Below are 12,177 nucleotides of genomic sequence, written 5' to 3' on the forward strand. Positions count from 1 at the left end.
TCAGCACCCCAAACGTTACCCAAAGGAATTAAGACCACGGGCTAGGCAGAGAAGACAGTAAGCCCCCGTGCCTCACTCTGAAGAACCTCCGAGGCTGCAAGGGCAGGTAAGGCTGGACCCTTGTCAACAGCCAACAACAGGGCAGATAATACAAATACAGGCTGCTTTGCAATAAACCTCTACCCAACCCCTCAAAGCTCAGCAGACTTCCAGCCTCAGGCAAAGGAACCAGCCATTGGTTTAGCTGTAAAGGATGAGAAATCAACCAATGCCCTCCCTCCTCCTCCCAGCACCTACATCGTCTACAAAGGACAAGCCTACAGGCAGACTAAAACCACAAACCAAGCAAAACCAGTTTCACCATCAATTTCTTGAAAAAATGGGTTTATTGATTTTTAAACTGCAAATAGTCGTTACAAAAAGTTTTTTTTTCTTTTAAATAAATTCACACAAAGAAAGAGAAATAGAAAGCGACGGTAGTGACCAGCAAGAGGAATAATAATTACATTCATCTTAATGTGTGTGTGCCAGTTCTGTTTGCATTAACATTGGAAAACTCTAAAACCTGGAATCCAGAACGTCAAATCTGCAATCGGAATGTCTAGAGATGGGCACGTGAAGTCAAAGGGTTTCTTTTTTTTTTTTCCCTTTTAGAAGCTATACATTAAAAGTTGTTTTCCTTCTGTACTGTCACAGAACTTTTACATACATTCTCAGTCCTAGTTGTGAAAGGCCAAAAGAGAAAGAAACTCAATTTGCAGTCCAACACAAAGGGGGGAAATTTCTAAAATAAATAATCCAACAGTTTTTTGCATTTTTTTAAATTAATTTTTCATTTTTTTAAAATAAAATAACCAAAAAAAGTGTAAAGTTACAAAAAATGTCGTTGAAGAATAATATATTAAAACTGTGGAAAAAAAGGAAAAAGACACGTCACAAAATTTTAAGATTAATATGAAGATCATAATTTAACATAAAAGAATATATTCTATGGATTTGTCATCCCGATAAATATGAACAAAATTAACAAAAAAAAGCATAGTTTGGCAATAAATACGTTTTGATAAGTTAAATAAGCTTTTTTATATTGATGTGCAGTGACAAGCAAAATTTTTGCTCTCCAATTTCTGAAGTTATATGAAGTTTAAAACCCAGGGAAAAAAGCATGGCGTGAGTGCTCTAAGGATAGACCTACGGTATTCTAGAGCAAAAACCATTAAAGCTACTTCTACAGGAAATCGTTTTACACAGATATTGTATGTGGAATGAATACCATTAACTGCTCACCCCTTACATGTTTTTAAGCTTTTCTCTCATTTTTTTGTTGTTTTTTTTTTAAGATGTCACATACGAACTGGGGAACTTTAGCACCAAAATCAAGTCTCTCATAGTCCATCTAGCTTCCCCTTCCTCCCCACTTAAAACAAAAGAAAAAAAATTAAATCACAAAGTCCCACTTATGTCACAATCTTCATCCGCTTTTGCAGTCTTCCTTCCTGCAGACCTACACGAACCCAGGCAAGATTAGTCAACAGAGGTTCAGGTCGGGAAGAAAAAGGTTTTGAATGTCAAGCTAGGTTTCCCCAAAAACCCAAGTCTGGCAACAACTCTCCCAAGGCGGGGGCGGGGGGCGGGGGTTACTGGGGAGAGGGGAGAAGGAAGTGTGTGGGAGACTGGAATCAGGAAAGGTGCAGTTGTGTTGCCAGTGGAGGGAGCTGCTGGTTCTTCTAAGTCCCCCCTCCCCCTCCCCCTCCCCCTGGGCAGAGGCTCAGGGAGGCCCACGGGTGCCCTCTGGCGCTGAAGAGGTAATGTAGTCACAGTGACAAAGTTAGATCACAAGGCACTAAGTTGCTTCTGTAAACCGTTACTGCTTTTTCTTTTGTGATTTGGCACTTAAGGCTTAAGCTGGAAAAAAAACGCATCTACTGACAAATATGGGACTTGTCTGTTATGCATGGTAAGTGGGCTATAAAATTGAGGTGGGGGGGGTTCTAGCCAGAAGAAGCTATTGACAAATTGACTTGTCCTTATGTTGGGGGGGAGGGGCATTTAAAGAGGGGGGAGGGAGGGGGTATTCCAAGGTCCTGGGGGAAAGGGGTTGAGCTTAACCTTGTTAATGTAGGGGTTTGTCAGGAATCGATGGGTAGGGAGGGAAGGGTAGGGGATGTGGGTGCGGGGTCGGGGCGGGGGGTGGATAGGTGGGGGGGCGGCCCTCTCTACCCTGGTTTAGTCATCTGAGATGGAAAGTCTGCTGAAAATGGGCAGGCGTCTTGAGTTGTCCAAAGTGGGGGAGTCTGAGCCACTGTGGCTGCTGCTGGAGCTGCTCAGGTAGCCCTCCTGGTCCGAGAGAGAATCCTGAGGGCTGGGGGGAGAGTCAAACATGTGAGGGGACTCAGACATGGGCCGAAAGAGGAAGGTGGTTGGGGAGCCACCCCCGGGCAGCCCCATGCTAGGGGCAAAGAGGCTCGCCAGCTCCTGACTGGAGAAGGCGAAGGGGTTATTGGTGCCATCGGGCAGGGTGGGCGAGCCCAGGAGGTCATCGGCGCTCAGGATGGGGGGTGGGGTGATGGACGTGGGGCTGTCCAGCAGCCCCGTGGCAGCGGCGGTGGCAGCGGCACTGGGAAACCCAGCAAAGCTAAAGCTATGCTGGAGGCGGGGACGGTCAGCAGAGAGGTCCCGGGCCCCGGCCAGGGCACGGCGCTCCTCAGCGTTGTGGATGAAGTGGCAGCGGGGCCCATACGGGCAGAAGCCGATGGTGTGGAAGGTACGGCACAGCTCCGTCTTGTACTTGGGGTGGCGGGTCAGGCTTCGGAGCTCGTGGATGCCGTGCGCGAACTGGCACTTGTCGCCGTACTTACAGGCTCCGTTCTCCTCGAAGGGACGGCACAGCTCCGTCTTGTAGCGGCTGGAGTTGACCTGGCCGCTCCCCGGCTGCTTCTGGGTGGGCAGCAGCCGCTCGCCCCCTTCTGAGAAGGAGCGGTCTCGGAAGCGGCTGTCCCGAGAGCTCAGAGCTGGAGCTGGCTCGCCCTTGAGGCTGCTGAGGAGCTGGTTCTGGTGGAACTTGGAGCTGGGCAGGGTGACCGAGTGCCTTCGGGGGAAGCCCCCACCGGCAGGGGTGCCCACCGCCTTCCTGTCCAGCAGGCAGCCCCCGGCACCGGGAGGACTGTAGTTGAGCATCTTGTTACCCTGGAGGAGAGAGAGACAAGAGAGACGGCGGTTAGTTGACAAAGGCCATCCGCCAGGCCCAGAAGGGTACCACTAAGGGCAGCCCCCTCCACGATCAGAAATACTCCGTCTCGAAGGAACCCACCATCCCCACCTCTGCCCTGGCAAACCCCTCACCCTCTTTCTCCCATTCAACCAGCCGAGAGGGTTTACTCTGGCCCCAGGCATAAGAAGCCACAAAATTCCTGGCCTGTGTGAAAAATTGTTTTACACATGCACCTACTCCACGCCGATCCCTGGAATGCACCCTCATATCCTGTCCCCAAAGCTACCACTTTCCTCCATGAAATCCAACTTCTTCACCTCCCAAATAGATCCCTGTGTTGAAAATATCTCACACAACTCACAAACTCTCCTTTCCCACACTCAGGAGACTAGGAGCTAGGTCTCCTTTTAATCAGTCCCTGCCTAATTAGCTGCCGCCCTCCCCCCAAACCTGGCCTGAGACTCTCAACTTCCTCCTTCAGAAGCATTCCATTCCTTTGGCAACAGATTTCCAGACTGCCTTTGCTTTACCTTGCTGATGGGAGGGGAGAGGGAGGGGCAGGAAGAGAAATCCCGGATTGGTGGGGCGGGGGCTTGGCAGGGAGAGGGGATGTGATTCCCGAATACAAAACTCATTGCCCCGTGCTCCCAGAAGAGGTGCCTTCTACAATGATCTCTCCCACCAGTCACCGCCCACCCCACCCCCTCCACTGGGAAGATGCCTTTGCAGTTAGTCTCCGGGCTGCAAGAGCACGCTTGGATAAGAGCGCCAGTGTTTAATCTTTAACGCAAAGCTGCAGGTGGGAAGGAAAAGGAAAGCACCAAATCCCCCCAGCCTCCTCCCAGTCAATAATGGATTTGGGGGAGGGGGGCAGAGGCACCAAAGGCAGGTCTCTGTTCCAACGGGACCCTATTCACCTGCCCAAACTGTACCCAAGATTTGGAAAGGGTGTGAGCAGGGGACCTGGGAGTTGGCTCCCAGCCCATGTGGGTGTCATTGTGTGATTTCTAAAGTTGGTCCCTTAGGATCAGCTGCGGGGGATCTGGAATCTGTAACAGCAACCACCCCACAGAGCGGATTACAGGAACCAAGTAGAGAGCCTGTTCCCAACAATGAGGTTCATTTAAAAAGTCCTGCGGGGGGAGGGAGCCAGAGAAAGAGAAATAGATCAAAGAGCGGGAGAGCCAGGAAGAGAAGGAAGACGTGCCGGGAGAGTTCAGGCAGCCGCCAGGGCAAATGAAGTTTGGGAATGCGCAGGTAGGGAAGGAAGCTGAAATTCAAACTTTTTTGATGTTGCTCTTCAGCTCCAGGGTATCCCTGCACCCCAACCCTGCAGCCCTGGGGCCCTGGCAGCTGCACGGACTGGAGAAGCAAGCTGGGAAAAGAGAGCAACATGACCCGACGTGTTTAAAAGAAGGCAAAACACTTCAGCAATTAAAAGTAGCCTAGCAGCTTCTCTCTTTGAAATTGGGGAGAGGGGGCGAAAAACTTTGAACATCCACAGGCTTCTGTTATGTACGCTTAAACGGCACTCCTGGAATATTCCGGATTTAAAACTTGCTTTTTTCCACACCAGCTGGCAAACTACACGGCTTGAGGGCCTCATTAAATCCTTCCTCGCCGAGACCCTTGAGCTCAGACCGGCATTTTGTAGTCGTGTCCCCCCATCCCCTCCATATCGGAGTCGCGGTCCCTCGGAAAACAGGTAAGCGGGTGAACCCGAGTCCCACTCTCACCCCAAAGTTTGCAGCACGGTCGGCTATAACAGAGGAAGCCTGGCTGAGCTGGGACGAACTGAAGTCCCATTGCAAACTCGCTTGGCAACATCCTTTGAACCACAACTCTTGGCCTTTTCTCGCAGATTCCCAGCCTCTCCAGAACAGAAGAGGAAATCTACCAGCAAAACGTCATCCCGAGATTCACTTCCCCAAGGGACCCCCACCTCTCGACCCACAGTCCGGCAATGGGGCTGGAGAGACTCGAACCCCTCCCGGCAGCGGCGACACACAGAGCGCACACAGGGAAACCGAGCAGACTCGCGACACCCGGCTCAAGAGCAGCACATTATGGACGAAAGAATCACCGAAAAATTGCCCCAATCCTGCCTGGTCAATGCCCCGCGCCCCCCCAGGCAGCCCCACGCAAACTTCGCCCCCCAAAACTCTGGTCTCCAGATTCCCATGTAATCCCCGCCAGGAACTGTTGAAACTCAAAGGGTGGGGAGCAGAGAGTCAAATTCCTTCAAACTGAGGGGGGAAAATGGGGCGGAATAAACAACCATCTCGCCTCTCCTCCTCTCCCCCTTGCGTTCCCAGACCTAAACTTTCGGGGATTCTTTTTGAAGACAAAAGAAAAAAGAAAAAGACTTTCAAAAGCAAACGCTCTGCCCCACTTTACCTTGCATAAAACTTCGCTCAAGTCGAAGATGGTGGCAGACACGAGGGTGGTGGTCATCCTGGGCGCTCGCAAGGGGCAGGGACAAGGATCTGGTGTGCCGTGAAGGTCCCGGTGCGGGGAAGGCGCAGCCTCCGGCTCTCCGGTCTGGAGTCCCACACGCCTGCTCCCGGCGCCCCTCGCCTTTCTGACTCTCCCGGGCTGCGGCGCGCGAAGCCCAATTTATATAAGTTTCAGATTTGGTGGGCCGGAGGGGGAGGAGGAGCTTTAAACTTATTTAAATGAGGAAGAGGAGGAAAAAAAGTTGATTGACACTGAAGTTGAATCAGCCCTGCGGTCAAACTCTGGGAAAAAAAAAAAAAAAAAAAAGAAACTTTCGAAAGGAAGAAGGGGGAGGGGAGACGAGGAAAGAAGGCGAATTAAAAAAAAAAACCCACTGAGAGCCGCGCACTTTTTTTTTCTTAAAGAGGAAAAGTTTCGAGTCCGCTCGCTTGGCTACCCCTCGCTGCAGGCGCCCTTCTCTGGGGCCGCGCGCCCCGCAGGGGGGGAGGGGCGCCCCCCTTTTGTCAGCCTGCGAGCGCGGCTCTGTGACATCACTCATTCCACCCTCTTCGGGGTTCTGGTTGTTGTGTTGTTGTTTTTTTGTCGGGCAGAAAGGCGGGCTCGACTTTCTCTTTTTACACGCGGGAGCAGAAGCCCGTCCTTAGCGCCGGGGCTGCAGTTCCCATCTTGAGCTGATCTCCCTGGAAACTTCTCCAAGTTGCCGCACAACTTAACTCTTTTCCCGAGTTCTTTTCCGCACTCGGCTCCCCTCGGCAAACCCCAAGGGGAGAGGAGATTGGAAATAAGAGGCGCACAAAGCGTTCAAGCCAAGGGTTTTGTTTTTTTCAGGGGCGGAGGTGGGGGTTGGGGGAGGAGGATTAGGGAGACTTCCCCCCCACCCCAAGGAGGACCCGGGCTGGCGCGGGCGAGCACCAAGCGGTTTAGCGCGCCGCACGCGTCTCCACTCGCGCTCGCTTTGCAGCGGACACTCTCCGAGTGTGGGCAGGAGCAGGGGTGGGAGAGCGTCGCGAAGAAGACCACCGTCCGGGCGGATTGTTTGGGTGTTTGTTTAATTTTTACTGGAGTATAGTTGCCGGGTTGTTTTAACAGGCCTCGTTGTGGTATTTATTTCACGCATCAATCTTTAAATATTTTTATAAAGAAAACCTAAATCCTCATGAACGCCCCTAATCCCCACCCCCCCCCGAAAAAACACCCAGCAACGCACGACTTTCCCCGCGCGCTCCGAACCATGGGCCGCGCCGAAACTTCCCCCACCAACACACACACACGCACACCCCCTAGATGCCAGAACAATGAAAAAAAGTTACTTTGCTAAGAATGTAGGTAAAGAGATGGGGGGAGGCAACACTTCAACTTACTGTTGCTTCTCCCCCGCCCGCACGGGAACGGAACATATGGCTTGTCACACTGCGCTGTTTTGGCGGGATGGGAGGAGGGGGGTGTGGGATCCTCGAAACCGAAAGGCCCTGAATTATCGCTCTTTTGAAAACTGTAAAGAATATATTTATTTACTGTTAGGTTCGGATGCCCCTCCACCCACCCAAATAAAAAACTGTTAACGTGTCCCCCACCGCCCCCTCGGTCTCCGCCGGAGTGCTGGAGTCAAGACCGAGGTGGAAACCGCGGCGCTGCGTTTCTTTCCCGTTTCCCCGCGTGCCCGGCCGCCTCCTCGGCCCTCGCACGTTTCTTCCCAGCACTCGAGGCCGCCGGGTCTGTTATGAAACCCTGTGCACTGAGTGGCTAAGAGCGGGTTCCATTGCGATGTAATTAGGTCACCCCATTATGAGCACGTTTCTTTGAAGAGGTAGGGGCGGGCCCAGCAGAGCGCTGGAGTCGCACTCTCACCACCCCCCCCCCCACACACACATATTTTTACTGCATTTCTTATTTATTTGTCATTAAATTTGGCCGGGCAAACCCGGAAACCTTCCAAATCACAACCGTTTTTAGGAACCTGTTGTTTTTCACCTTCGCGAAACACACAGCTTTGGCTGCAGCCACAAACCTATGTGATCCCCAGTCCGTCTGCTTTAATTTGTCCCCTCTGGCTTAAATTGATGGCCCCCATTTTTAACCCGGCTGCTGCCCCTTGCTTTTCTTCTTTTGCTGTCCAGCTGCCTGTTGCTTCCCTCTCCCTGTTCCCATTTTTCAGCTTTTCTTGAAATCTGGCAAGCGCCAGAAGGAGAAATAACTTCCATCCACCTTAATTTAAATCATTCAAATGTAGGTTTCTTTCTTAAAGGGCAGTTTGCTCACTCCCTTCCCCGCTTCGAGAAGGAGGGGTTGGGGGAGCGGTTTTGTGCAGTTTCTTAGTGATGAGGTAATGAGTTCCAGATTTCAGGACAGAGTAGGGTGCGCGTTAAAACCACAAGGTTTGTCTGCGTCCCGATGTGAAGCTATTTCGGTTTTTTGATTCCCCCACTCCCCAAGCAAAAAAAAAAAAAAAAAGGCCCGTTGGTCTTTAACTCTGGAGGGTTCGCGAAGCTCTGCTGGGGGGGACGAGAGAGGGGCGGAGAAGCGGGGGTGGAAAGCGAGGGGGAAAGGGTCCGGAGCGGGCGGGGCCCAGGGCGCGTCCCGACCCGCACCCGATGTCCCCCTCTCCGGGCGGCGCAGCTTTCCCCCAACGGTCGTGGGACCGGCCAGGAGCACCTTGACGCGGCCCGGGCGCCACAGGCTGGCTAAAGAGTCTTCCCCCCGCCTCCCTCCGCAAAGAGAACGCCGATTCCTCGAATTTCCTCCGTTTCCCAACTCCCGGAGGCCGCTCCCCTCCCCCGCTCCCAGGGGCCCGGGCTCCGCGGCGTCCAGCCTGGCCCGCTCGCTCCGGAGTTGTTTACCGGCCCCACCGACCGACCGGGTTAGTTCCAGCTCCCAGAACCTGTCTCTATAATTAAACTCTTCTTTTAATTGTCGGGTTGCAACGTCATTTCAGGGACTTTCCAAGGGTGAGGGAGACGGCCTCCTTAACCCTTCGCTGACCCGGCATCCGCGCCGCGGCGGACCGGGGAGCAGCGTCCCGCCGGGCCGAGGAGGGCCAGAGCCGGCCTGCCCCCGCCCGGACGTGCTCGGCAGGTGCCCGGTAGTGGCGGGAAAGGTTACGAGCCACGACCCGGGCCGGAAGCCCAACGGGAGGCGTGCACGGCCCTCCCCCACCTCCTGCGCTCAGCCCTAGGGTTCCTCGCCCGCGCCGGGCCCGGAAAGGCCGCCCCTTCACCTGCACGGCCTCTTCCGAGCGGGAGGCGATGAGCCAGCCAGGTTCGCAGTCCCAGGCCCGACTTCCGGGCTCTCCCCGCTCGCACGGAGACGGTCCCCTTGAGAGGAGGGTCTAAGCAGGTATTTTTGGCTTGGGGGTGTTAGGTTTTGTGAAGGGGGAAAGTGAAAGCTCTCGGAATTAGGGAAGCGCAATGGATGTATTCACCGGCCAGTTTGGGCGCACCTCGCGGCAGGTGAGGGTGTGGGGCGCTGGGCCACTGGCCCCTGGAGGGCCAGGCCTCGTCACCAACGCCCTCCAGGCACTCCTTTCCCAGAGACCCCTCCTGACCCTGCCATTGCGGAGCCCTGCGATGTTGTGCCTCCTCCCCGCTTTCAGGTCATTTGCAAAAGAACCCAAATTCTTCGGATCGGACCCCACCCGTCCCCCCACCCTTACCCCCACCCTCTGCTACACGAGACCCTGGGACACCGGCAGGGTTCCTGGATTAGAAATTGGGAGGAAGGGCCAAGTGCTGCTGGAGAGTTACCTGGTTCAGATTCAGGTGTAGTGCTTCTGGAATGCAGATTCCTCAGCCTGGACCCAGGCCCAGTGAATCAGATGCTCTGGGGTGGGGCCGGGAATCGGCATGCCTTGTAAATTTCCTGCTCGTGACTCAGTCACCAAGGTCTGAGAATCAGTGGTCCAGGACTCGAAGTTGGGCCGTTTTGGATCCAAATCTTGGCTGTGCCATTTTCTAGCTGTGTGGCGCTTCAAGACACTGACCAAAGCCTCTAAAATAGGGATGATAATTCTGCCTAAAATTGGCCAGCAAAGTGCGTAGTCTCACGTCCAGCTGAACCCTTGTATATGCCCAGCCATTGTGTGTAAACTAAACCATTCTTGGGGCCTGATGAAACTATGAAACAAATTCTGGGAATATTCACTTTGCAAAAGGATTCTTCAGCATAGAGGTCCATGAAATGGTCACCTGACAGCTTTCATCCGATCACTCTGTGACCCCCAGACCCAGCTCTGGACGAGGCAGGCCCCGAGGCCTGGAAAGGGGGAGAGGGCACTGGCCCAGAGCCTGGGGAAGAGCAAGGTGAGTCAGGGTGAGGTGATGGGGACCTGCTGCCCAACTGAAAAACACCTGATTGTTGTCACAGATATGTCTGAAAACTAGATCACTGGGGCCTGTTGATATCCAGTAAAAGCCAGACCCTTCTTTCTCTCAGTATCCTCAAGCCCCTATCATAGTGCTTAGTGGGCATGGCTCAGCTGCCAGTAGCCTCCAAACCAGGCACAGGCTTCCAGAGAGGGCAGCTGAGGTCTGCTGTAAATGCGGCTCTGCACAGTGTCAGGAGCTTCTGGGGTACAGCTCCGGGAGCCCACCGCCTCCTGCCAGGACTGAGAGTCCAGCCCCAGGGCTAGCACGGCCCTGGGGGCTCCCATTGCCTGGCAGTGAGATGCCTAAACCCTCCTTCTTACGTCCATTGTTTTAACACTTTCCTCACAGAGATGTCCCACTATTCCATTAAGTTCCCAGACTAGCCCACAGCTTCACCCCACCCCACCCTGCCTTCCTTGCCTGGGCCTGCCTAGAGACACAGGATAGCGCATGAGCTTTGAGCCACCTAGACTTTGATGGGAAGCCCAACTCTGCCGGCTGGTCACCAGTTGCACAACCTCGAGCAAGTCACTTCACCTCTGGGACGGTCAGGAAGGTGAAGCCCTTTCCAGACTGTGCTTACCTCAGAGAGCCATTTGTCCCCAGCCGCTCCAAGCTGCTAGCAGTTGCTGCACACCCCCCCCCCGGGGCTTCCTTTTGCTGGGGCTTCAGGCAGCTTCCCAGCAGGCAAAGTGCCTCTCGCCCAGTGGTGCCTTGCAGCCTGCAGCATTTTATGGAAAATACCTGTTTACTCCCCACTGGACTTTGAACTCCTCAGGGCCCGGGCTTCTATATTACCTGGAACTCATGAGTAGAACTGCGTAGGTGGTCAGTAAATTTTTTCGATTTGCACTGAACCCTTGCTGTTGAGCCCATTTGGACACTTTGGTCACCATGAATCTAGCAGCAGGAGTAGAAGAAGGAACTGGCAGAAGTTCCAGGGGTGGCAGGAAGGGAGGGCTTGGGTTCTGCAGGAAGGGGGGATGGCAGCCTTAACACTGGGATGTTCAGAGGGCCAGAGCCAGTAACTCAAGGAGGCTGGGCTTTCACCGTTTGCCCAGGGCATGTTCTGTGCACATGCTAAGAGGCCCTGGAATGAGCACTGGTCTAGGAGTTAGGAATAGGATTCTGGAGCTACTCTGCCTCCAGTTCAGTGGGTCATTTCTGTAGTCTGGGCTTCAGTGTTCCGAGATACAGATGGAAAGGGTGGACTAGGCTGGTGGTGCTCAAACGTCACTCTGAGCAGAATTATCTGGGGAGCTTTCAAAATTATGCAGATGCCAGGTGCCAGGCCCCACCCCACCTCCAAACATTCTGCTTCAGTTGGTCTGAGGTGAGGCCCAGCATTTGTATTTTCTAAGCTCCCTAGATGACTCTACTATGAAGCCAGAAGCACTGGATTTGGTTGTTTTAGAGCAGTGGTCCTCCCCCGGGGGTGATTTGCACCCCAGTGAACATTTGGCAACGTCTAGAGACATTTTTGGCTGTCACAACTGGAGGAGAAAAGGTCAGTGCTATTGGCATCTAGAAGGTAGAGACCCGGGATGCTGCTAAACGTCGTGCAATGCAGAGGCCAAGCCCCCACACCCCCTCACCACTACAGAAAATTATCTGGCCCAAAATGTCAATAGTACCAAGACTGAGAAACCCTATTTTAGTTGTTCTTTCCAAGATTCCTGTGTGCCCCCAAAACCCCCTCTTTTCGGCAGCCCAAGTAATTTTTTTTCAAAACCTGGATCTTGTATTACAATTGTATTACAATTGTACACAAATTGTACACAAATTGCCTAAAACCCTTTGCTACCCATCCCTTTTAGAATAAAAACCAAACCCTTAGTCTAGCATAATCAGACTCTTTTACTGCTCCACTCTTGACTTTCATACTCCTTCCCCTCCCCACCACCATCTCTCCCACCCCTCCAAGGTACTCCTTGTGCTCTAGTCAGTTTCAGATGAAAATGAACCATCCTTCCTCCTGCCCCAGGGCCTTGACACATGCCTGTTTCTTCTATCTGACTGACCTTCCTTTGGCCCAAGTAAATTCTAAATCATTCTTTAGTACCCAGCTCAAGCATCACTTCCTCAACCATTCTTGGCGCCCCTCCCCCCATCCAGGCAAGGTATCTGTCTTCTCTCTTCTGTCTTCAT

The 12,177-nt window shown here is 53.2% G+C and overlaps 1 protein-coding gene across 1 annotated transcript; it reads right to left on the minus strand.

Moving 5' to 3' along the window:
* Nucleotides 1–367: 367 nt before the first annotated feature.
* On the minus strand, nt 368–6,819 carry ZFP36L1 (ZFP36 ring finger protein like 1). Its single transcript, XM_012531709.3, has 2 exons — nt 5,609–6,819; nt 368–3,186 (listed from the first exon to the last, which is right to left on the minus strand). The coding sequence occupies exons 1-2, from the start codon at nt 5,663–5,665 to the stop codon at nt 2,227–2,229; spliced, it is 1,017 nt and encodes a 338-aa protein (XP_012387163.1). The 5' UTR covers nt 5,666–6,819; the 3' UTR covers nt 368–2,226.
* Nucleotides 6,820–12,177: the final 5,358 nt, after the last annotated feature.

Source organism: Orcinus orca, chromosome 2 (assembly GCF_937001465.1).
Source record: "Orcinus orca chromosome 2, mOrcOrc1.1, whole genome shotgun sequence".
In the NCBI taxonomy this organism is placed as follows: Eukaryota; Metazoa; Chordata; class Mammalia; order Artiodactyla; family Delphinidae; genus Orcinus; species Orcinus orca.

Bases quoted from the DNA above. Each gene is read 5' to 3' on its own strand.
- ZFP36L1 (XM_012531709.3), bottom strand. From the start codon at position 5,665: ATGACCACCACCCTCGTGTCTGCCACCATCTTCGACTTGAGCGAAGTT. The intron at 3,187-5,608 runs GTAAAGTGGGGC...TCTCTCCTCCAG, and splicing joins TGAGCGAAGTTTTATGCAAG to GGTAACAAGATGCTCAACTA.